Source organism: Lates calcarifer, linkage group LG16_LG22, assembly GCF_001640805.2.
Source record: "Lates calcarifer isolate ASB-BC8 linkage group LG16_LG22, TLL_Latcal_v3, whole genome shotgun sequence".
Lineage (NCBI taxonomy): Eukaryota > Metazoa > Chordata > Actinopteri > Centropomidae > Lates > Lates calcarifer.
The window spans coordinates 8,850,318-8,875,945 of record NC_066848.1 but is presented as its reverse complement, the minus strand read 5'-3'; the positions used below and the strand labels follow the sequence as shown (position 1 = coordinate 8,875,945).

Sequence of the window (25,628 nt, the reverse complement as noted above, 5' to 3'; positions counted from 1 at the left end):
AAGACCCACAGGGTGTATCCACACAACTGAAGATCTGATCTATGTTGTTACTGCCACCATGTACAATATAATGACTCAAATCACATATATACACCCTCTGGGCATGTTATTTCATTGGGTTTGTGTATCTGGGGATTGGAACAGGGGAGAGAGATGAAGCCAGAGCTTTCCTCTCAGGCACCTTCATTAAGTGTTGAGCTCTTGTGTACACAACATTCACATTTGTTGGGATATGAGATCAGCCTTGCCATGAATCTCACCTAGAAATGTATAAGATAATATTTTTACCTGAGGGTCTGGAGAAGAGGAAGGAAAGGAGGTGGGGAAACAGATGAGGTGCGATTACATCTGCATGCCTGAATGTGAGTAATGTGAGTCTTTCACAAGCAACTTGAAATGTAATTTAATAAAGAAAAAACCTAAAGCAAAAGCTACAGTGACATCTTTAGTTTATTATGTTTCACATCCAGTGTCTTCTGTAAACCTGCAGCATATATCAATCAATGTTGGCCTTTAAACATGTACTGAATTTATTATTCAAGAGCCTATGTGGTAGAAAATATTGATTTTTTTTCTTTACTAGCCATTAAAGACCCGATGTCTCAAAATTCTGATCATGTTACCAGGCCACTGTCAGTCAAATCTGATCAAACTACACTATAATACCTGATAAGATGCTTTCCCCAAAAACCATACCTTGAATACAGTTTTTTTTTTTTAGTCACGACTTTTTAATGTTGGAGATTTGAAGCTGAGTTTTCTGAGGTTTTGTAGCAACAGTCATTGATTAAATTTACAAAGCACCATCAAATACAGATGAAATGCTGAGGAATTGCGTGTGATTTAATCTTTTTCTCTCATTTGTCAGGAGAGATTAAAGAAATGCTGGTTCCAGCCACTGAAACTAAACACTATGGCTGGATTTACCTCCTTGGATGCCCAAGGTCAAACATTTATTGACCCCCACTATACATGGCAGTTTCATTATTTCTCTACAAACCAACTAGTAGAGTCTTGAAGGTAAAGTCCCTCTATAAGTTGATGTTCCACTTCAGTGGTGTGTAATTTGCAATTAATCAAATTATATAGACCCAAATGACCCAAATTAATGATAAATATTACTGGTAAATGTTAAAAAACAATAAAATAAAACAAAACTCTTTATTTCAGCTGGTTGCGTGTAATTCCCTCTGTGCACGCTAGATGTCAGTGTGACGCCACCCTACAGCACTGAACGGGACAGGTTGCATTTGAGCACCTTTTTCACTTTGCCTCATTACTGTGACTGTCCCTTACGCCGGCTGGAGCTCGTGATACACCTGAACAAAAGTCGGACAACGAACGAGGAACCGTCTCGTCATCAAATAACAATGATTTGTAAACAAAAGGACCGGAATACCTGACTCAGAGGCTGGTGAACGGGGAAAAAATAGAGGAGAGAGGAAGAAGTGAGCGTCGTGGGAGGGCGGGCCACCTGTGACGGCAAATGAGTGGAGAGAAGCTCCGAGTCAGTGCCGCTGGGAGTACTGTGTGTCATTCAGTAGGTGTTTGTGTGTTTGAGAGTGTGTGTAGGCGTCTAAAGTCCAGTTGGATTATCTTGAGCTCAAGGAAACGTACGTATCCTTCTCTTCGAGGAAAGTGTACGTGATTCAGGTAAGACACCCTGAACAATACACGACCGCTGTTTAGATACAGTCTACAGGAAAATAGCTTTACTTATTGTGAGTTTATATTCATTATTGTCGTTCTCCCGTGGTGCCTGTGACATTTCTGCAATGGCCCTACTAATGATAGTTGTGTAATTCTGTGTCGTCGGTTTATGTTTTTAATCTCCCAAAAATATCAGTATAATAAATATGTAATGGTTTTATACAGACTTAGAGTTTCCCTGTGATATTTTTCTTTATGAATATGGGGTAATTTACGTCTCACTGTTGGATATTTGCCAGTGAGCTTTACCTGCTCTTGTGTAGTAGCCCAATTCAGCCAGGTGTAAGAGATACCACCAAATGAGGCAAGAACTGACATCACAAATGTGTGTAATATTGGCTAATTGCTGCATGGAAAACACCCAGTGTCCCAGTGTATGTGCTTCACTTTACTGCATTACTGCGTTTGAATTCTTCTGGGGCTCCACTGGTGTCAATCCGTCAGATATTAACAGGGATGTGGACGAACTGGGCAATTTGCAAAGTAAATAAGTAACATTGATGCACATTGATGATGCTCAAGGTGCTTGAAGATCATGATTGATCTGTTAAAGGTGAGTAATCAGCCATCTTCTGCCCAAGCCCGTTGTCTTTGTAACTGTGATCTAATCATCAGGCCCATAGAGAAACACATGTAAACCCACTGTTTAGTATTTAAATGAAATTCATGATTTTGTGGCACGGTAAGTGGGAGAAAATGCCTCTATGATGTGCCCATTTAACACAAGGTATGTTATTATATAGATAGAGACCTTGATGTTCTCGTCTTATTGTTTTCTATTTCACCCCATTCTTCAAAGGATAGGTTATCTGGTTTTTAACTCATCCCTTAGTCAAATGTTGGTTTTGGTCATTTAAAGCTGTGCTGCTATGATTACTTCACTCAATGAATATTGAGTTTTGAGTTGACTCAGTATTCTGCTGCCGCCTCTCATCGGGGTTTAACACAGTCCATGTTAAATCTTTATGAAGACAAGGAGCTGTATGTTATGTCAATGAAAAGACCTTGATTTCTATTAGGTTTTATTCTCCTGGATACATCTACTCTGCAAACATGTAGTGTGTACAAAATAACAAAAGTTGTTCCATATTCTTCATATATGTTTTCACTTTATTTGCTAAGACTAATGATGTAATGCTGTTTCATGATTTTACTGTTGCATGTCTGACTGACCTGGAAGAGATTCCTCCTCTGTTGCTATCATCCTGTTGTCCTGTTTTTTGGGGGGAGAGAATTTCTCCTTGTTGTTAAGAGAGTCTGAGAACAAATGAGGCAAATTTGGGTTTTGGGTCATATATTGCAAAAAAAAAAGATTTTTGTTGTAAAGCCTGTTAATAAGCCTGAATTGACTGTAAGCCTCCTGTTTTCTTAAAAGCGATTGATTATGATTTTTGAGGGTCTAAACTTCTCTCAGTCGTCTTGACTTTTAGACTTTAGAAGCCATTCGGACTGCCATTAAACCCAGAGCCAGCCTGCTGCAGAGTGGAATGAATCTCACAAACAACACACATAAGCTGTGGAGTTGTGTAATATGCAGCTATAAATAATGGCAAACAACATTTTGATAATACACTGGCCATTCACAGTTTTATCTCTTGTATTGTCAGATTAACTGTGTGAAAGGTCGATTTACAGAGCCCAGTGTTACATTGACAAAGTGAATGTACATAGTATAGTACAGTCAGAGAACAGAGTCCAGTTCAGTTTGCTTCCTTTTTTGTGTCTGTGAAACAAAAGTGTTTTAAAGCAGCTGAAGCTCAGCTCAATAGCTTTGACTGTAATCTTTTCTACCATTTGCACATATCCAGCTCAACTCAACTGAGAGTTTTGAGTCCTTTGGGACAAGTGTTGTCTGTTGATGGAGCTGTCAGCACAGTGCTCCAATCTTTCCTATTCAGGCAGGTCTATAGACACTTTATAATTGCCCGATAAAATCCATTTCCGTGAATGAATGCCATGGGACTGATGGCTGGCAGCGAGATCAGGAAGAAGACAGATTAGAAAGGTTAGGTCGTGAGTGGTAGAGTCACTCTGATTTCCTCTGGGTACGTCTCATTTTATTTTCAACATCTCTATATATATATTTTCTCAAAGTTTTGACTGGTGTGCTCAGTGGCCAATTAACAATTGAAAGCTCTTGCATTTAGAGGGTCAGGGGTACTCTGAGCAAGTCAGGAGTAATGGATTATAGATGACAGAGAATTAGGAATGTCACAATTACTGGCTCTTCCCTGTGCATTACTGGACTTTCCAACAGTATTTTACATCCTCGCTTGCTGCTCTCTCTCCCCTCTTTCATATTTTCTTTCTCTTTCTGTCATATTCCTTCCTCCCAGGATCATAACAGCACATCAGAACTACTGTGGCTGACCGATTTAAACCCTGACAGCCCATTTGAGTGATTTTGTGTGCATGAGTCAGAGAAATGACTTATAAAGGGCCACTCAGTGCACCTCCTCTACCACCTTTTAAGAGGAGCTTAGACAAGGATGGGAGGGCAATTGTCACACTTTTACAGTGTTTGACAGGCCTCAGGAGAGGCAGCACTTCTTGAGAGAGAATGTATGACTGAAATAATTGGTGTCCCCAAAGTATATTTGCCATACTGGGAGCAAGATATAGCAGTAGAGATCTATAAAAAGTTGTTAACATTAGTGAAAAAGTAATATCTCCCAAATGGCTGCATTTCAGGAACTCATTAAAACAACCACGTTTACACTGTGCAGGTTTGAAGTTATTATTGAGTTTTAGAAGCCTGGTTGTAAATTTTTCTCCACACCTAGACGACCATCACAAGTCACATACACTTTACATTCCCAGTGCATATAGATTGATTTCCAGCCTTCTAGGTAATTGTTTAATTTCACTCCAGTGCAGTAGAAATATCCATTTGCAGAGACATGAAATCCATCACTGTGTAGATTTAATTGACTTTACTTTTATGTCAAACTGCTTTTATGTCAAAGTAATGAATTTGCAATCAGGAATGGTTTTTAAAACTCCTCCTTGCCAGTCTATTCTTGGAAAGTCCTCCATTCAAGACTTAAGAGTGAGCTGCTGCTAAATAATGCTTTTTATGCTGAATTACAGATTATTTTCACAAAAGTATGTTTTTTTTGTAAAACCCATAGTTCACAAGCCAAAGGTATTTTATGTAACATGATATACTGTATATGATGATATAAAACTGGGTAAAGTTTCACAACTTCACATTTGAGAAGCTGGGACCATCAAATTTTTAGCCTTTCTTCTTGAAAAATGTTTAATCAAAATTGACGATGAACTTTCTGTCGATCAACTAATTACTTAATTGTTTAAGCACCATTACCTTTCCTGGACACTCATGTGACCTTATCATTTTTATTACCTTCATGCTTTGATTTTATGACAACATAACTTGTGGCTACAGTATTTCTTGGCAGATGGCCCAACACAGATTCATTTTCAAAGCGGTTCTTACACGCAAGTGCATTACTGTGCAGTTTTATTAGAATTAAAGAGGGGCAAATATTCAGTGAGATGTTTAACCTATCTCACCTAGACCCTTGTGACAGTCTTATATAATAAATGTGAGTGGTAAAAGTTTCTAATATCACAGTGTATATAGTACTCATAGTACGTTTAGGAGCCTGTGAGTCTTAACTGTTAAAATCACAGTTAGTAGAGTATCTCTCTTATCCACACCTGCATACTGCTGTGTTTGACCGTAACATTATGCAGCTCTCAAGCCAGCCGTTGTCATGGTGTCAGCCCTGAGGCGCTGCTGGGACTTTCTATAAGAGTGCAGTCACAAACATTTGTGCCACTGGCTTCACTTTCCTGCTCTTTTTTTATTGCATCCATGTGTATGTGTAAATAGGTTTGTGTTACTGTGTGTGTGTGTGTGTGTGTGTCCGCGATAGAATGAACAAGCAGGCTCCCTGGACGTTCAGCTCTTTAGGGTGCTAGAGGCATGCTTTGTTTAATGGAAAGCGCTAAAGAGTGTGACTGTTTACATTTCGAACTGGGAAAGCATTTTAAAGACAGATGTGGAGTATTGTGGAGTGTGTGTGTGTGAGTTTGTGTGTGTGTGTTTGTTAAGAAAGAGACACAAAAGGAAAGAGAATAAGAGAAAGAGAGATGTCACTATTCCCCTTAATAAATTTGGAATAGGTTGGTGTGTGCGCTGGTGATGGTGACACACACACATCTCTTCCCTCCTCTCCCCATCCCTCCCTTCAGTCCTCCAAAAAGAGGGTCTTGTTCTGTGGGAACAACATTGGCATTCACATCACAACACACACATCTTAGAGATTATCATATTTCACAGTCTCTCCCCTCCTGGATTTTGCTTGTCTCAGGTGCGTCCACAGTTTGAAATGGTTTCACACCTTATCGATCTGGATTGCTCCACATCGCTGTTAAATCCTCAAGTGTTTGCTCGTGATATCAGCACGTACCTCTGTTTGACAGTCATTGTTTGGTTAATGATATTTTCAGTCATGTGTTTAGACTAGGCAGCTGCTTGCTCGCACACCACAGGCTACGCTGTTGCAACGCTGAGAGACGGCCCAGTCTCACTGAATGCCATTGATCTACGAAAGCACCCAATATTTTATTGAGCAAATGCACTTTGTGTCTCTTTCATATCTCTGTCGTCATCCTGGTGAAATCCTCCACATCAGCCTATTTATTGTGTTTGAACTCTGCCATTCCACTTCCCCAGCTTCCCTTCTTTTTCAACTTCTCCACTGACTTTTTGAGGTGTCACACTTTCACTCATAGCATGCACAGCGTTTTGTTGTTTCTTTTAGTGTAGACACGACTACTAACACTATTGGTTTTGTGTGTGTTTTATTTTTTCAGGTTACTGTACAGTCCTCTCTACAGCACCGTGAAAAAGGCTGCCTGCTTGCCTACGAGTGTGTCTGAGCGTGTGGGTGTGTGTGCAAGGCTGTATGTGAGTCGGAGGGTGAATATGTTTGTGTGAGTGCCTTTGAATGTGTATATACCCTGGTCAGAGAGTGTTCCCATGAGGCGCTGGGCAGAGATGCAGGGTGCTCGATGCCCTGCTCTGCCACTCCTGCTGCTGAGCTGCTGTGTGTGTGCGGCGGTCGGCTACCCATTCAGAACACCCCTGGACCTGGATGTGACTCCACGTGTCACCGTGTTGAGCAGCGGTAAGGAAAGCCAAAAACACAAAATCAGTTTCTGGTGCAACACATTCCTGTCAAATGGTCAAAATTTCAAAAGTCTTTATGAATCTGTTCTTAAACATCAAACTGTTTTGTAGCTAAATACCTGAAGATGACAAGATTATAAAATATTGATGCAGTGATTTACGTTCAAACAACAATCATTTTGTAAAAGACGCTGTCGGGTTAGATCATCTCCTTTTGGAGAGAAACCCCTCAAATGCTTTGTAGTTCTGTAATATTGCAGCCACTGTCTTCTGTCAGTTTCTTTATCTAGTTTTCAGTTTCTTTCATTTCCTCCCTCTCTCTCGCCTCCCTTCTTCCCTCACTAACTTACTCTCTCCTGACACAGCTCTTTTCTTTTTCCCCTCTGCTCTCTTTTCACTCCTCTCAATCTTATTTGTGTGCAGACTGACTAGCACATATATTTGCTTGCCTCTGGTAATTCTCACACCTGCCTCTTCTCTTAACCTTTTTTTTTTTCAATCAAACAATGATTATTATTCTTTTACCTTGTGTGATGGCATGTAGCCTGAGGTACCTTAGAGACAGAGGCAGAGTGAAGTGCTTACATTTGGATCCCTGCGGAGCATCTTGGGAGACTGACACCACTGTAGGTAGTTGAGAAGCACCGTAACCATGACAACTGTTGTAGTATGGCGCAAGATAATCGTATACAGTATTTTTCTTCTGTGCATGTGTGGGCAACAGTGTGTCTGTGTGTTTCTGTTATCTGATCCCGGACTTTATTTGTTGATTCACATACGTGTGAAAGAAATTTTCTCACGTCTCCAGTTTGATTTGCAGCCAAATTCGCTCATGCGATCTACTTGTAGAACAATATCCCTCCTCCCCTCTTCTCCTTTTCTAAACAGTTGTCTTTCTTGCAACACATCACCTACTCGAACTCATTACCTATCTTTTTTTTCGCATTACTCCCTTTGCTATGAATCTCCCTCTGTACCTTTATCTCACTCTCTGTAAATTATCAGTCAGTGCTCAAGCCTGCAACCCACAGGTCCTCCTACACTCATCTCCTAATCTGCTGCCCCATCACTCTCTCATCCACTCCCCCTCCTCTCCATTTCAACTTTTTATTTTTCATTAGTTTCTACTTTTCATGATTGTACTGTCCTCCTCTAATTCTCTTCCCTTGCCTTTACTGCTTGTCTTTGTTTCATTAGTTTGTATATCAGAAGATATGCAAACCTACCACTGATCCCTTTAATCTCTGTGTTTCGTAGCAACGTAAAGGCAAAGCCTCCAAATCTGAGTTGGGTATTGATATCGTACATGCATGCACTTGAACAACCTCACCTTTTTCCCTTTAGACAAGCTGAAAAAAATAGAGGGAGGTAGGCTGTTAAGGGTTATTCATTTGATGAATTCTGGCTCAAAGAGCAGAATGAAAGAATGAAAACTGATGTTATATCTGAATACTTTTTCATTAACCTGTTAAATATTTTTGAAAGTTTGCCACGCTGACAACAATTGCAGTGAGTGGATTTAATTTGTTTTAACGCGTCTGAATATCTGGGCTGTAAACAGGTCTGACATTCGACTGTGAATTTGTATGTTAGGCCATCACGTCACAGTCCAACACTTGGTTCACCGAGTGTGTGTGCGTGCATGTGTGTGCGTGTCCCTGAACACCGTGTACCGTGCTGATCAGCTGAGGTCCCTCCAAGTGTTTGCTCAGTAAATAATATCATCTGGGCTTCTCGAACTGCCTCACTTGCTCTTTTTCTGTCCCAATAGAATAAATCAGAGAGCCTTTTCACACGTGATCTTGTAACCCGAGGCTAAATTGTGCTGTGGGATCATCATATATAGTTAATATCGTCCAGATAAATCTCCCTCTGCTGCGTCACTCTCTCAGTGAGGTTGCTTCGAGTTACCTGGCTCCAGCTGTCAGGCCCTCACACACACAGAGGGTATTGTGTGTCCTAATGCTCGTATTACGCTGAGGAAACTCGGGCATTGTCTCTGTTATAATGCATTGTCTTCAGCCACAATGAGACACTCAAATCACGTAGGAAAAGCTCTGAAAATCCCATACAGGTAATACCCTTCTTCCTCCTGCTGAGAATGAGGGAGGAAAAGTAGACAGTAGACACCTGATCACCCAGGGGCAGTCTGGGATGGGAACTGACTGCTGCTGCAGCTGCTGCTGCCACTGCTGAAGTGAGCAGAGTGGATTGTGTTTTGCAGCAGCTGATAGGAATCTTAATGACAGCTTACTTGATAACCACACAGTCTTCAGAGGGAGGCAGGTTGGCTGGGATTGCAGAAAGTGTGATACTCTTCTGTTTCGCTGTGTTGAGCTACTATACTCATCAATAGACATGAAGAGTGGCTCACTTTCAAGTTCATACAGCTTAATTGCTGCCAAAACTCCACCCCAGATGACAGTAAAACCTGCTTAGCATTAGTCACATCAGATATTTTAATTAGACACTAAACAACAACACTGCTGTTATTTTTAACAACTCGGTTTTCGTGGAGTTATTGTTGTGGTTATAACACATGTAAAGGTTGTCTCTGATGTGTGTGTGTGTGTGTGTGTGTGTGTGTATGTGCTTATGTGTGTTGACAGTGGTGTCATGTTTACCCAAGCTAAGTGGAGTTCTGATAGATCTTACATGTAGAACTTACATAACCCTCCAGCACGTCATGACATTAGCAAGAGACTATATGACGTGTTTTGTTAGTGTGTGTGTGTGTGTGCACGCTGTACAGTATGTTTCTTGGCTGAGTGTTTGTATGACTGAACCTCATTAGTATCTTGTCCTGTCAAACAGATGCATCCCAATCCCAGCACAGAAACATCGAACCACAGAAATCCACTCTAAGTAGAAGTGCATCTCTGGAAATCTCATGATGTGTGCTGCCTCTTTTCATCATCTTCTTCTTTCTCAGCAGAGCTGTGTAGGATAAGCATAATCCTGTGGCTTTTATTGTCCATAGTTGAGTTGTAAATTCATTTTTAGTCAGTGCTACATAAAGAAAAGCAGAAAATACTCAGGTTTGTGATGCTGGAACCAACAAATCTGTGGTATTTTTAGCTGCACTGGTGGTGAGGGTCGATGTATCAATTAACTGATCATCAAAATAGATCACTATTAACAGCAACTGATCAATTCAGACCAAACCATTTTATGAGTAACTGCATTTTTCTTATTTCTGACTAAACACTGTGAGACCGTGAGAGACTTTCTATGTAGCAACAGCACCATGGAGATTAAAAGAAGAAATTTTCCCCAGCAGTTTAAAAAAAGAATTTGAGATTTTGAAGCCAGTCCCTCAGAATCAAAGAGCGAGGCCATCTTACCACTTTATACTGACATTCAACAATCATACAGTGAGAAATCCATCAGCAGAACATGAATAGATTTCTTTTTCTCCTTTTTATTCCCATACTGTCAGGTTAGATTGAATATGCGGTCACTCTTCTGCTTTTAATATGCCGCACCCTGATGGCAATAACTTTATGCAGTTGGGGCTTTCTGAAGGCATTCAGAGAGAAGTGTTAGTGTTCACTAATTTTGATTTTCAGTACAGTTTTGTTTTATTATTGTTTTTAAATCTTTTTGAACAATAGAAGCTGTATGTATGTGGATGTACACAATACAATAATCAGTACATTGGTATGATAGAGGATAAATAAGTCACTTTCTGGATTATTTGACTAAATCTAAATGTGGAAAATTGATCCCTGAGAAGTGTTATTTGTTAAGCCACAGTTGTTCCCATAGAGACAGACCATAATCAATAGCAGCAATGGATGTGTTTGTGCTGAGACATGCCCAGGTGGTAATGTGTGTAGCCACAGAAATGAGAATCAGACCTTTTCAACCACTTGTATTGTCCTATAACGAAACAGGGACGTGCTGCTCTGAGGAAGTGCAGCAGCAAAAGAGGGTTAAACTGAGTTGTCCTGATCATTTTTGCTCCCTCTGGTTTTTGAGTGTGTCATCTCTAAAATTTCACCAATCCTTCATTGCATTGCTGCCAACTCAGCCTCTAAAGGGCAAGTGTATGGATGTCTGTGATGTATTTTTTAAAGGATATTTGGAGCTGTTTTGCATAAACAGATGTAGCAGAAGCAGTCGGGGGGGCCACAAAAGGTCACCTTCATTAATCCTTCCCTCTCCTCTCCTCTCTTTTCTCAGGTCTCCAGGGATGCAGGCATTTCCAGTCCTCTGCAGTCAACTACAGCACCATGTTGCTGGAGGCTGACAGTGAGCGTCTCTATGTCGGGGCCCGGGGGGCTATATTCGCTCTCAATGCCTCTGACATCTCAGCCAGCTCTGCTCTCACTGTGAGTTTGTTTCTGTGTTGCTGCATGTTGTGCACCTCAGTTGCCTTATCTTATCTTATCTACCATGGCTTCATTTGCAGTTGACAACACAGGGACCTTTTTAGGCAACAGTATTTCATTTTGAGGCAAATGTATTTATTCCCCCACCACCCTTTGTGTGTTTGTGTGTGTGTAGTCACATTATTTTTAACACAATAACTCATAGTTACTCTACAAGAGCATCTTGCTGCATAAACTTACATACTAATGAGGAAAAACTGAAAAACCGACTACTGTAACTCCTTCAAACAGATTCAGAATTCATGTTAATGTCATCCAGCTATTGAAACATGTTGAAACAGAAATACTCTCTAATTAATGCTGTAATTAGCATACTATCCACCCCAACTCAGCATTGGCAGTATTTAACCTACTTTTTGAGTTAAACCTTAAAAACTGTGCACATTCATCATTTTGTGCATGTTTTTCTAACTTCTGTGGTATCTTTTGACACTCTGAGATATTCTCTATGTAGAGTTAAGTTTATGGGTCTTTTCTGTACAGTCTTTTCTGTACTCAATTTTGCAGTTAGGACCCCATACCTCGGTTGGTGATTATGAGATTACATTTGGCCCTTTTCTTCATGTCAAACCCAATTATTAATACAATTCATTTCTGGAATTTATTCACCAATCACCATTAAATGTGTCTACACTTAGCAGTTACCTCTTTATATAGCATTTTGCATCATCAGTGGTTGGGTCTGCCACACTTGCCACAATTTATAATGAGGGCATTGGATTTTCATCATGGTCTGTCTTATTGAATTTCTGACAGGTAGCTGCAGAAAGTGTGTTTCCTGCCCTGAGTGATCAATAAACGTCTCATATCGAACAGAACTCTGGGATTAGATAAGATTTTCTGAGCAACAGGTGTCACCAAATCAGCTAGAACTGAAATCTTTTGGGTTCTAACTTTTAAATTATGCCCTCAGCTGATGGCAACAGTGTCTATTTCCATATCCTTAAAGTGTATTGTCAGCAGTATTGCGGTGTTTGAGTCTGGTCCACAAACTATTGCACATTGCAAGTACCCATAGAAGCTTCTTTCACCTGTCATGCTACTGTGTTTGTTACGTAGTGACAATCTGACATTAAGCTGTTATGCTAATTTTGTTAATGCAGCAGCAGTGTCTGTCATAAGGCATGACTGCTAATGTGTGTTTATGTGTGTATGTAACACTCCCTCGCAACCACTCCTCCATATCCTGCTGTAAATACAAATGTTAAGTCAACTTTGTTTGTTACATAAGAGTAAAGAAACATGCTGCTGTTCAACAACACATGGCCGAATTCCTAATATATGAATTATTAAAGTGAAATATATTATAGATATTATTCTCCATTTATCTGCTGTCAGATCTGTAGTATTTTGCTAAAATTTGTACAAGTCAGTGATATGAAACCATCCAATTCTTTTCTCTCTGTTTTACTGTATGTTATGTGGTGTGTTACAGATTGAGTGGGAGGCCTCCCCCGAGCAAAAACGCCAGTGTCTGCTCAAGGGAAAAGACAATAAGGTAGGAATTTAGTTTTTCTGTCTCCCACAGTCTTTTTGTTTTATCACTTTGTGTTTCGTTCTCTCCTATGTGATATTCATTCCCTAACCGAAATATTTTTTTCCAACTTTCTCTTCCTCTTCCAGACCGAGTGTTTTAATCACATCCGCTTCCTCCAGAGGTTCAACTCAACTCATCTTTACATGTGCGGGACTCATGCCTTCAGACCACTCTGTGCATACATAGTACGTCCATGGACAACAAATTACAGTCCTTCTAGTGCATCTGAAATAGATTTTTTTCCTACAGCTGTGGAACTACTAACTGCCCTCCTTATAACCCAAATGTTTTGTCCTTTATAGGATGAGCAGAGGTTTGTGATGTCATCTCAGCCTGAGGAAGGCAGAGAGAAATGTCCCTATGGCCCAACAACAGGCTACACTGCCCTCATTATAGGTAAGACCCCTAAACATTTAGCAATCATTTTCACAGTTTCACTCAACAACTGAATGACCCAACAAATTGTTTTCTCTCCAGACCAGCAGATGTATACAGCTTCCCAGTATGAGTTTAGGAGCTTCCCAGATATCCGCCGCAACTCTCCATCTCCCACGCTGAAGACAGAGGATGCCCCCACACGCTGGCTGAACGGTGAGTTAATCTCCTGGAATGATAAAAAGGTCCTTTAACATGTTTGGATGACATGGTGGTTCCATGTCTGTCAACCGGCTAACACCAGGTTAAGCCTCCATATCAACAAGTGTCCACAGACCTCTGCTGAAGTAGCCTGAGCAACTTACACACTGTTTCTCTGTTAGCTTCATTGGATCAATAACGCATTATTTTACTCTCATTGAACCTGCTTCTGATGGCTCCATTTATTCTCAAAGCAGTACAACCTCATTTCACAAGCAAAGATAATCCTGATTTTTAGTTGTAGTCTGCCAGTGTGCAGCCTCACAGAGTTTGCAGTATAACTTTAGACTCTTAGTCACGTTCATACAGTCCTCCAGAAACTAGGCTTTTGAGTTGCAATAATTGAAAAGCGTGATGTTTTGCAGATTACTGAAGCATGTAAACACGCTCTCATTTTACTTTTCGTTTTCACTATCTGTGCAAACTATGTTTTGGTCATGCCTTTCCCCTCACACAGCCAACTGCTCAAAAGATGGTTGCCTTTACCTGCACCCTTATCACCTTTCCACTGTTTTATGTTTTGGTGAGGTAGAATATCGTGAGCTGTTTTGTTCAAGGCAGGCACTACAACCAGTTCATGTCAGCAGATTATCTAAATGAAACTTCATGGATGTAAAAAAAAAGTGTTGATTCATTTAACAAGAGAAAAAAACACTGTATCACACCATGAGTCAGTGTGTCTTTTTTCTCCCCCGTACAGAGGCAGACTTTGTGGGCTCTGCGCTTGTGAGGGAGAGTTTGGACAGCAGCACCGGCGATGATGACAAGATCTATTTCTTCTTCACTGAGGGGAGCCAGGAGCAGACGACAGTCTACAGCCACAGCAGGGTGGCACGAGTGGCTCGGGTTTGTAAGGTGAGAGCACATTAAAAAGAGATGCAGAAGATATTTTGCAACTGCCATGCATCACGCTAACTTTAGTAAATTCTTGGCTGATGATGGGAGAGGGCACTATAATAGATGAGGGGCTAGATGGGGAATGCATTGGTAACAAGGCCCCAGTGTGATTACAGGAGCAGACTGTGTAGCTGATGAATGGCTTGCAGAGTCGGTGTGCCTAGGAGTGAGAGGGATGGATGACTGCAGGGGAGAAACAGAATGTTTAGCATCCTCTGCTGCCTAAAATCTGAATGATTTACATTTCCTGCTGCCCAGAAGAAGGAGTCAAGAATAGCGAGAGCCACCTGTACAGTGCAATAACCTTGTTGTTTTCTCCTGTGGCACCTTAAAATGAAGTCAGCTCACAAGTTCTCTCCCTGAAAGTTTGGCATTTGTTTTTTCATCTTAATGGAAATGCCTTGTGGCGGCATATGTGACATTTTCAGATGTGTGTGTGTGTCAGTCACCCCCTGTAAGAAATTCACTCCACGGTGAGTGCTTTCAAGCTAAGGACAAATCTACAAACCTGTGGATTACAGTGGGGAGTCTTACCTATGGGATGCCATAGCTGTATTGAAAATACCGTCGTTGCTTCCCCCTGCCATCTGTTGTGCTCTTTAGGAGGTTCACTTCCCCTTATGTGCCACCTTGAGCCAAATGGTCAGTCTGTTTTTCTTTTATTTCACCTGATATGACCCTTTCTCCTCCCTCCTCCTCCTCCTCCTCTCTCTTTTCTCCTCCACCTCTCTTCCCTCAGGGGGACCGGGGAGGCCGCTTAACCCTTCAGAAACGGTGGACCTCCTTCCTCAAGGCCAGGCTGATGTGTTCTCTGCCTGAGTACGACTTCCACTTCAACATGCTACGCAGTGTGTTCGTCATGCCTGGCCACACGCCACAGGACACGCTCTTCTATGGCATCTTTGGCCTGGAGTGGTGAGTGGTGAGCTTGTGTGTTGTCAAGAGGGGGGCTTTGAGGATGCAAATGTAAATGAGTGGGACAAAGATGAAAGGCACCAATCAATACATTGAGACAGTCAAAAGACAAGAGGCGAGATGAAAGAGAGGGGCAAGACAAAGCGAGGAGAACTTTTTTTTATCCAAACAATGTAAAAGAAAAAAAGTTGGGTGGAGGAGATTTGCAGCAGCTTGAGGACAGAATTTTAATTGAAAATGCAGATTTAGATGCACTTGCTAAAGCACACTGCTAAAGATGTAAAGATTTCAGCCCTGGGTGAGTGATACCTGTGGTTACCATAACATCAAGTGAGGCGTAACATTGGAGACAGACACATTTCCTATGGCTGCTTCATAATAAAAGCCACCTCAGTGCATCACCAATCAAATGCTTTTAATATGAAGCAGTACAAGTAGAAAATGTTGGCAATAACTTAATGCAGCTCTGACACGGTGTAAAGAGAGTGAACAGGTGATAATGAAGCTATTAATCAGTGAGATAAAAATGCACTGGATTACATGATTTCATTGTTTTCCTGTGAATACCCCGTGTCCAGGTAGGCAATCTGAATCCAGGAGGGGAACTCCACAACTTCTTAACTATTGCTATATAGAGTGATAATTACTGAATGGAAATAAATTAAATGGCTGTTGCAGAAAAAAATGTCAACTGCTGGTAGTAGTTACAACATGTGGTTTGATTTAATAAAGATTTTTAGATTATAACTTCAATGGCCTTTTGTTGAAACTCCTGTCCCTTACCTCAACTCCTACTTCAGCACACTGGAACCATTTTGTAGCGCTCTCTTCCTTCCCTCCTACTCGAGGTGTATGACTTGTAATCAGCTTCGTACGATCTCTGTCAGTGCTCATCCCCATCCCCCCCTCCCTTGTGTGTTCCTCCCATTTGTCTCTTTCCACCGTTACAGCTAGGTGAGCCACTGATCTACTGTACTTCTACTGCTGTCTCTATGGCAACACGGGGTTTACTGCTGTTATTGTTCACGGCCTGTGCTCTGGTTTTTCTCACTGTGTGTGTGTGTATGTGTGTATACACATTGATGTCTTCAGGAAAAACGTGAAGGCGTCTGCTGTGTGTCGATTCTCTCTGTCTGATGTCCAAGAGGCCTTTCAAGGACCTTACATGGAGAACCAGGACTCTGGCTCTAAGTGGACAGAATACACTGGAAAGATCCCCGATCCACGACCAGGAACGGTAAACACACATGAACACACACATACACATAGGCACTACACAACAGTACAGTACAGAAAAAAGCCAGTCTCCCTCCTCTTCAGCCTCCAAGGATTCACATTAGAAAACCACAACAGAGAGAAGATGAAACTGATCCAAAGTAAAGATCCATAAAGGGAGGAAGCAGAGGAAAAGATGGAGGGGAAACGGGAGAGACCATGAGTGGCAGCCTCAAGGATGAGGCTCAAACCACAACCAGCTTATGTGACTGAAACCCATTTCCATGGCGATTAACTCCAGCCCATAGCTTTGGCAACAGTGGCTTAGTATGGCAGCCAGGGCCGTGGCATCGTTAGCAGGAGCAGACATTATCCACCGCAGTGTCACTTCAACACTTTGTAGGACTTAATTTTAACTTCGCTATTAAACGAAAAGGAGAAACGGTCAAGGGTTTTAGCTTGGGAGTGTGAAAGCCTCTTAGAGGAGTTGGCTGAAGTCATTTGGATACCACAAAGACAGAAGGGAAGTTGTTCCCTTAGTAAGGTGCAGAAAAAGCTGAGCCTCTCGCATGTCAGCACAAGCTGGCTGCTGATCTCACACGGGCTCATTGTAGTCTAAGTGAAAAGTCGCATTTTCCCCAGACACAATCATCCACAGGCTTGCGTTTTCCTCTTGATCCCTTCATTTTCCCTGAAGACCATCTCACTAAGACTCATGACATCCCCTCTCCCTTCCACTATCTGTTTCTATTTACAGAGACTTAATTACAAACAAGCCAAAAATGTCTCTCTACATCTCGCAGCCCACATTATGCCTTGTTATTTGCTCATCATTCCTCTTTTTGGCTTCTTTTCCTGCAGTGTGTGACAGACGCTCTGAGGGCCAGAGACATCAACGTCTCCACCTCCTTGCCTGATGATGTGCTAGACTTTGTCAGGAGGCATCCTCTGATGTCCCAGCAGATCCAACCTTCAGACAGGCACCCCCTTTTGTTCAGGAGGACCACAGACTACACACACATGGCTGTACACATGATCCAAGGCTTAGATGGACAAACATATCATGTATTATACATGGGCACAGGTGTGTATGAATTGTGCAGTAGTTTGACATTTTGGCTTTGCTTTTTTGCTGTAATTAAAAGCTTTCATGTCTGTATGCTAAATGTGAAGCTACAGTACAGTCAGGTGACAGTTAGCTTAGCTTAGCATAAAGATTGGAAACAGGGGTCCTGGCTTACTACAAAGGTTAAAAAAATCTGCCAAAATTGATGGTGATACTATACTATACTAAGACATATTTCTTTTCTTCCATTCACATTTTACTGTGATGGTAAAAACTAGAAACAGAGACCTGGTCAAAAATGGCAGCTCATTATTGGATCACTGCCAAAACCAAAACTGCAAAACAAAACATGCAAAGTAAACAGTGTGAATAGGACATGGAATTTTGTTTGTTTGTTGGATTAAGAAGATTGCTGTTTGTACATCTTGGTTGTTTGAACCTTCTTGAATATTGTGGCTGCATTTTTACACACACTCAACAATGCTCGAGCTATGATAAGAAATAAAGGCAAAAAAGTGAATTACCTCGCTTCAGTTAGCATCAAATGTTTTCAAGTTAATTTATATTGCTTACTGATATGAATAAAGAACAAAGCCTAAACAGTAGGAACTTAAACACAGTGATATGTTTTGGCTGGCTGAGCAAAACCCCTATTACATTCATGTTTCTCCTCTTTATATGTGTCACTCAGATGAAGGCTGGTTACACAAAGCTGTAGAAGTCGAGGGTCAACTGCACATTATCGAGGAGCTTCAGCTGTTTGAGGAACCACAGCCTGTTAACAATCTACTGATATCTGAAAAACAGGTAGTGTGTTTGACCGTAACATGCACACACACACACATCTGAGGGAGTAATCCCCATCCTACGGTATTTAAATCCTCTGTCCTCCCACAGATGAGTGTATACGTGGGCTCTCCATCAGGCGTGGTGCAGCTGCCGTTGTCCAACTGCCACAGATACACTTCCTGCTATGACTGCATTTTTGCCAGGGACCCTGACTGTGCCTGGAATGGAGCCCAGTGTGTGGATGTTATGGTACACACAGACAGGTGGGTGCCGCGTGTGAGATTGGATCAGGTGATATAAGTGCTGCAGGTGCCCCTTTGTTTGTTTGATTTGAGTAACCTTAAGTATCACGGTGCCCTGTCACAGTGTCAGCTCCGAGAACAGTTGTGTAATGACAGTGCTGACAGAAATGTTGGCAGTGACAGTAAACGTAGCATGCAGCTGTGTGTTTAAAGTGTACTGATTAACCTGGACAGCAGCACTTACTGAGTAAAAAGCTGTTATGTGAGCAATAAAAGTCAGGAGAGATATGAATCGATCAGAGTACAGCATTAAATACATATATAATATAATAAATCGGAAAAAAAAAATTCTTCATGTTACAGCAAATGTTTATTCTTTGCATTCTTATTGTTTTCTCCCTCTCTGCAGATCCACTTTAATCCAGGACATCAAGCATGGCAGCAAGGGATGTGAGAACACACAAGATGGTACGCAGAAATCTCATCTGCTGTTAGGTGCCGCTACTTAAAAAAAAAACCGCTTGCTTTTAACACAGTGAATGATGAAAGGGAGATTAAAAATAGAGGATGTTAGGATAGACTCAAAAGATGCATAGTTGTCATGTGTTGGCATGAAGGCCTCTTTGAAAGTTGATTATGCGCACTGTGTTGGCAAAATCCTCTCCTCCCTTCTTTAATCACATTTTTGCCATCTCTGGAGAGGAATCTGTTTGATATTCAAGGCAGGCAAATGCCTTCTCTCACTTCACAGTTTCAGTCTGATAAAATGTAGCATCTTCTGCCCCCTTGTTGCTCCCTCTTCTGTACAAGGTAATATGATGGCAGGAATTAAAAGATTTGTAATTGGAGTTTATGCTTCAATAACTGTGGACAGCCTTTGATAAATTTAGTAGGTGTTAAGCAATTAACATATAAAATGAGTCAGAGGCTAAGTTGTGAGTTTCCTTTAAATGTGAAATTAGATTCTCTCACTGTTTTACAATGTGTTTTTCAGATGTCATCCAGCGGAGCCGCTCTGTGCGGGTGGGTGATGACGTGCTGCTACAGTGTGAGCTCAGCTCCAACCTGGCCACACCACTCTGGACTCTGGACGGCAGCGAGCTGCAGGGTTATGGCCTCAACTCAGGCTTCAGAACCGGCACAGACGGCCTGCTGATCATCGAGGCCCGGCAAGACCAGAGCGGGCTGTACACCTGCTACGCTGTTGAGAACAATATCAAGGTCGCCATAGTTACCTACAATGTCACCATCCGCCTGGACATGCCCCCTCCTCCACCTGTTGAGCCAACTGAAGACCTTTACAGTTTCTTCGCCACCCTGACAGCACCCACAGAGCACCCATCCTCAGAGGGGCCCCTGCCACCGCCCCCACCCCCTCTCCTCCCCCACTCAGAGCTGCTCTCCCCCAGGAACATGGAGGCCATGTACCTGTCCCTCATCACCATCCTTGGAGGCCTGTGTTTGGTCCTCACCGTGGTCCTCGTCTATGTGGGCTTCTGCCTGCGAGTGGGCAACAGAGGGAAGTACTCATTACGTGCCGCGGCAGCTGCCTACCCGAACAATAAGAGGCACAACAAGAACAGAAAACAGCACAGAAGCTCCTCCCACATGGAGCTGAAGACCATCTCAAGCCACTGCAATGGCAACGGCATTTGTAATGGAGTTTCAAAGCAACACAACGGTGACATCCAGGGCGGAGGCTTCCTCCAGATTGTCCCGGGTGAGGGTCATCCGTCACCCAATAAGGAGCCTCCTCCGCCTGCCCCTCCTCTCCCTCCCACACCACAACTTCCATCTCCAGATTGTGACTTCCCCAACGGGCTGTCGGCCACACTGCCCAGCGTCCTGAGGAGGATGAATGGGAACAGCTATGTGCTGCTGAGGCAGAGCGACTCTGAAAATACGTCACCGCTCTGCTACTCCTTCGCTGAGGAGCTCAATAGGATCTTAGAGAAGAGGAAACACACTCAGCTGCTGCCCAGGCCAGATGAGAGCTCCGTGTAGAGAAATGCAACTCCCCCTGTGGTGGGAGGACTGCTGTATTCTGGTGCTGAAGTGCCTATCATACGCATCACTATTGTTGTGGACTAATGCAATGAGAGAGTCTTATCTACATTCTTTACTTTGGATTTTTTTTTTCTTCTTTTTTTTTACAAACCCACATTGAGACATTCCAGCTCTTTGAACCTTTGGGCTTAATTCCCAAATTTCCCAACACAAGTTCCCAATGATGGACCAAGAATGAAATAGAAAAAAAGTATCTACCTCACCTTAATACTGCCCAGAAGGACATGTGCACTCAGGCTGTAGTCTGATCCTAGTATCAGGGCTGATATCTCTGTCAAAGAAAGCTCTCTGATCCGCAAAGCACAGATACACAAACTCCAAAGAGGAGCAGAGCCCTGTGGGAATATAAATACATGTGAAGACTTCTGCTGTGGGGTGGCCACATTTGGCTCAATTCAAACAGGAGGGCAGCTAGCCAAAGTTTGTTTGCACTGACAAGTGCACAGATGGCCTATGCATTTTTAAAACATGACACTCACACGTTTTAAATATTGAGGGAATGGATGTGGTGAGTGAGGGAATTCGGTTTGCAATGTTTTCACTTTTAATCCTGACTTAACAAACACTAAATAATATAACATTTAACACCAGCCATCACTGACAAATGGTGAACTAATCATTATTTAATATTACTATTAACAAAAAGTTGTAGTCAATAACTAACCAAATTGAAGATTAATTAATTTATCATTATTTATTTATCATTTGATTTAGAAATTATTAATGCCATAATGTACATTATGTAATTATTAATGTCAATCAGTCAGTTTGTAGTATTAAAACTGGTTAGAAATGAAAAATCATCAACCTTGTGTTGCCACAATTAACTATTTGTTGGTAACTTAGTAATTTGCAGGTAAACTTTTAGTCATCATTATAATATATATGCAAACACAATAAGCACTAATGTGCTTTAAATCCTAATTAAAGCCTCACTTGAGGCTCATTCAATCCATCATAAATGGTTGAAACTGTCATGTTTTGAAGCCTTATGTTGGTCTTAATGATAATGTTACAGCTCACATCTGCTACATGTGGCCATTAAAGATAAATTCACATAAATGTTATAGGGTTTCTGTTATATATAAAATTCATAGACTACTAATGAACAAATAAATAATGTTATTTAACCTTTACTTTATTGAAGAAATATTGAATAGTGATTATTTCACCAAGTGATTGTAGACAACCTGATGAAAATATGACAGTATTATTTACTTTAATGCACTTTAACCACTAGTTTTAAAGCGCTTGGGGAAAATTATTGGACGCTTCCACAGACTTTAACACTGCAACCCATCAACAACCAGCGGAGCTTTTCAATTGGCCGTTTGTCAGCATGAAGAGCTGCAGCAGCAAAAGCCACAGCTGTGTCCGCTGGACCTTGTTTGACACAAGTGGATTAGAAGGAAAACATTGACTGTGTCTCAGCTGAGCCTGAATCCACTGCTGAGCGACACCCTGCATGAGACCATAACACAGAATGACTGACTGTGGGGCACAAGAAAAAAGCATCCAAGGTAAATAGTTTTTATATCTTACCGACACATCTCCTACGCAGGCACTTCGCCAAACAAGCACTTAAAGAACTGGATCACGGAGTTAGAGTACATCAGTGTTTTTAAGACTGGATGCATACAGAACACTGAGAGCACAGTGTTATCTTACTTTCACAGGATTTAATTCCACTGGTATTCTTACAGCTCGCTGTTCTGACTGCTCAGTTGTTGATAATTTGTGGGAAAGTTTAGGTTCAGAAATGCCCAAATGAAAACATCTGCTGTAGTCTGACTCTCTCATATACTGTATCACTTCAGACAAATTAACAGTCTGACAGCTTTATTCATTTATGAGACAAACATGGAAGAAATTAAAGCAGCAGGGCTTTGTTTCTTGTAATCAGGGTGACAGACCATGCCAGTCGATGAATATGCAGATTATTTATAGTTTCTCAAAGTCCAAAGTCACATATTTGAATTTCTTGTCTTGTCCAACCAATAGTCCAAAACTGAGATATTTGTTTTACAGTACAAATAAAACTGAGAAAAGTAGAAAATCTTCATAAATGAGAAGCTGGAGCTAGAGAATGTTTGGGTATTTTTGCAAGAAAAATTACTTAAATGATTGATTATCAAAATGGTTGGTTATTATTTTTCTGCCATTGCAGCTCTAACTACAATAAGAGTGAATGTTTTTTTTTTTTTTTTAACTTGCATCACAACTTAGTATTACGGACATTATTTCATTCACACTCACACTTCATCTGTTTTATCTGCCTTGGTCTCGCTTCATCTCTCTGTTGTTCTTCTGTCAGAGGGCAGCATTAATTAAACGCTCGTCTCATGACAAGTCTGACCTTATTGCAGAAAGAGAGAGCAAAGAGACAGAGTGGTTTGGAGATCTCCCCAGAGATTTACACTACGTGACACTCTCCAGCTACCAATTATTTTCCCATACTCTCAAATCCAGGGTGAGGTTTTTGTAATATATTACTGTATATCAAAACTCAAGTATACACCATATCCTTTTGGGCACTTATAGCCACTTCAAACATTTCCATAGATGTTCCTATGGCACGCTTGTGTAATCATACATTTGACTGAATCTAAAAAGCCTGTGATGTCAGGGTGTGAGATGTTATGCTATACGTGCTGCTGTGGTTCACAAAGCACGGCGCTTGAAGAGCCAAGCTTTTCCAGACAGCGGCACTGATCAAAGACATGAAAGGAGAAGGATGTAGCTGCACACTTCACACAATAAAACCCTTCATTAAAGCACTATGACCTCATTACAAACCACAAGACAAGGTGAACACTTGAAATCAGTCTTGCTAATATGTAAATACTTTAAGCTGCATTTGAGCCCAGCTCAGGCCCCTCATAAACAGGTCTGATGGTGTGACTGCTTTTAAAATAACAACCAAATGCAACGCTACAATGGAGACACATTACCAACACCTGTGCCTGAATATTTCTCTCTCTCTCTCTCTCTCATTTGCAGGTCTGATGAGCGCAGGCCAGTTTGAGTCTCTCTTTAATTCATTCCCAGGGACACCATCTCCCCACTGGCGTCAGATGGTAGGAGTGACTGCAAAGATGTTCTTTTAATGAACAGCAAAATCAGATTCGCTGTCGTTAGTGGACAGTGACGCCAGACACCGAAAGAGAGGCTGGATAAGGGCTACAGCTTGAGAGTCTCTGCTCCTAGAATGCAGCTCCCCACAACTGGAATGAAAATTGTTGGCTGCAGTGTCTCACCGAGCAGCATTTGTTCTTCAGACAGTGGCTCTTTGTGTGCAGAGAGCATCCTTGCCTCTGATTGATGCAAACTTGTTAGACCAAACTCAATGTATAATGACCTTTTTCTCACTGCTGCATGAATTATGTTTCAATACCGCTGTCTTTTCTTTAAGTCAAGGAAAGTACAAGGATAACTCATCTTAATATTAATGAAAAGTGCCAAGGTTTATGTATAAAAAAGTGCTTTGTGAGCCTATTTTATTGCAAAACCAGAAGAAAAGGATTTTAAAAAAAGAAGGCGTATTTATAATTTTGTACATTGTGTTTTGGATTTTATTGTATTGTTGCTGTTTAAGTGCCACTTGTGAGACACCCGTCTGTCAGTAGAAGGGTCACAATTTGCCTGTGTTGCACAAAATGTGATAAATAGGAGCACGGTAGCCAAAAGCATGCAGAGGCTGCACCAGCACCACAGAATTTAATATGTATAACCTACTAATGGGAGGAAAAATACACCAATTTACTTATTTATGATAACCTATTAATTAGGGATCATTCAGCTTTTCTGTCACTGTAATGTCCACATATTAGTTTTGATCTCTATTTGCATGTTACACCATTTGTGTGCACACCGCAAATCAAATTCTTTTACTCAACTAACAAAGAATAAGAGGGCAGTGGGTTCCTTCACATTTCAGTAATGAGTTAAAATAAAACTTTGTACTTCAACCCCTGCTCGTCATTGCTTGTGTATATTTACAGTTTGCCACTCACATTTCACAAACATAGGTGGATGAAACAAACTTTTCCCCTGTCAAATTATTGGAGCAGAGCCCTGGTATATTAAAAGAGGAGGCTGGGCAAGGAGTATCAGGCGGTAAATATTCTCAAACACTCTGGAAAAAGGAGGCGTCTGCATTATTGCTGGAAGCAGGCCCAGGTTCCCGCAGCACGGCACAGACTGGTACGGAAAATGCTGCCGGGAGGGTTGACGTCCCGGTACTGGTTCAGATCCAACAGGACGGTGCTGTCGACAAAACCCAAATGCACCAAACATGAGCTGTGTCCTTTGAAGGCATCAAAGGAGGAAATAGCTTTTAGAAAAGAGTATCCATTCTTACTTTCAATCTGAGCTTTAAGAACTGATCTTTCACAAATGCCACAGTCAATATATAACACCCACAGATTTTTCCATCATCCAAATGACCTTTTCTCGTGTTCCTGGGTGAGAGGGCAACACCCAGCTTTCAGACAATAACTCCGTTGTTATAATATATTATCGGCAGCACGACAAAACACCCATAAATAGGACAGCCGTGTCATGTGCACACAGACAAGCAGCCCAAGGGTGATTTGTAAGAACGCCAGGTACCTGCAGTGCCTACAGCTTGACATGCGATTAGCAAACTGTCATGGTTGGTGTGTTACTCACGTAATGCTGCCTGGGTTTAATCAGGGTCAACAGGAAGAGCTAGTTCTGCCTCATGAATGGTGGATTTGAATATTTTCATCTCATTCACTTAAAATCAAGGGTAAATAAAACATTGCTGCTCTTATGCGATTTGTGGCATGACACATTAGTGTCTCATTTTATATGTGAAGTGAATTGTTAAAAGGGAGGCAGTGTTGGTCTGTTAGTCCACGTCTAGACTAAAATATCTCAACATCTACCCAAAAGAAGACACAACATTCTGTACACTCAACCATGTTTATCAGAGGATGAATCCTACTGAGTTTGGTGATCTCCTGACTTTTCTTCT

At 41.5% G+C, this 25,628-nt stretch overlaps 1 protein-coding gene across 2 annotated transcripts; it reads left to right on the top strand.

The window, feature by feature from the left end:
* Positions 1-1,296: 1,296 nt before the first annotated feature.
* sema4ga (sema domain, immunoglobulin domain (Ig), transmembrane domain (TM) and short cytoplasmic domain, (semaphorin) 4Ga) lies at positions 1,297-24,597 on the top strand. Of its 2 annotated transcripts, none has more exons than XM_018671884.2 (16): positions 1,297-1,653; positions 6,556-6,869; positions 11,057-11,205; positions 12,701-12,763; positions 12,889-12,987; positions 13,105-13,198; positions 13,280-13,393; positions 14,139-14,293; positions 15,075-15,250; positions 16,343-16,487; positions 17,327-17,549; positions 18,223-18,338; positions 18,429-18,583; positions 18,972-19,030; positions 19,557-22,149; positions 23,630-24,597. In XM_018671884.2, exons 2-15 carry the CDS (start codon positions 6,722-6,724, stop codon positions 20,564-20,566), a joined length of 2,706 nt encoding a protein of 901 aa, XP_018527400.1. In that variant the 5' UTR covers positions 1,297-1,653; positions 6,556-6,721; the 3' UTR covers positions 20,567-22,149; positions 23,630-24,597. The 2 variants fall into 2 exon arrangements, with proteins under 2 accessions (XP_018527400.1, XP_050932629.1); XM_051076672.1 differs by lacking the exon at positions 1,297-1,653 and adding an exon at positions 6,088-6,453.
* Positions 24,598-25,628: the final 1,031 nt, after the last annotated feature.

What these genes read in the sequence shown, in the direction of transcription:
- sema4ga (XM_018671884.2), top strand. Translation starts at nt 6,722, where the DNA reads ATGAGGCGCTGGGCAGAGATGCAGGGTGCTCGATGCCCTGCTCTGCCA. An exon ending in GACCACTCTGTGCATACATA is followed by an intron (nt 12,988 to 13,104) that starts GTACGTCCATGG and finishes TGTCCTTTATAG; the next exon opens with GATGAGCAGAGGTTTGTGAT. An exon ending in CCCCACACGCTGGCTGAACG is followed by an intron (nt 13,394 to 14,138) that starts GTGAGTTAATCT and finishes TCCCCCGTACAG; the next exon opens with AGGCAGACTTTGTGGGCTCT.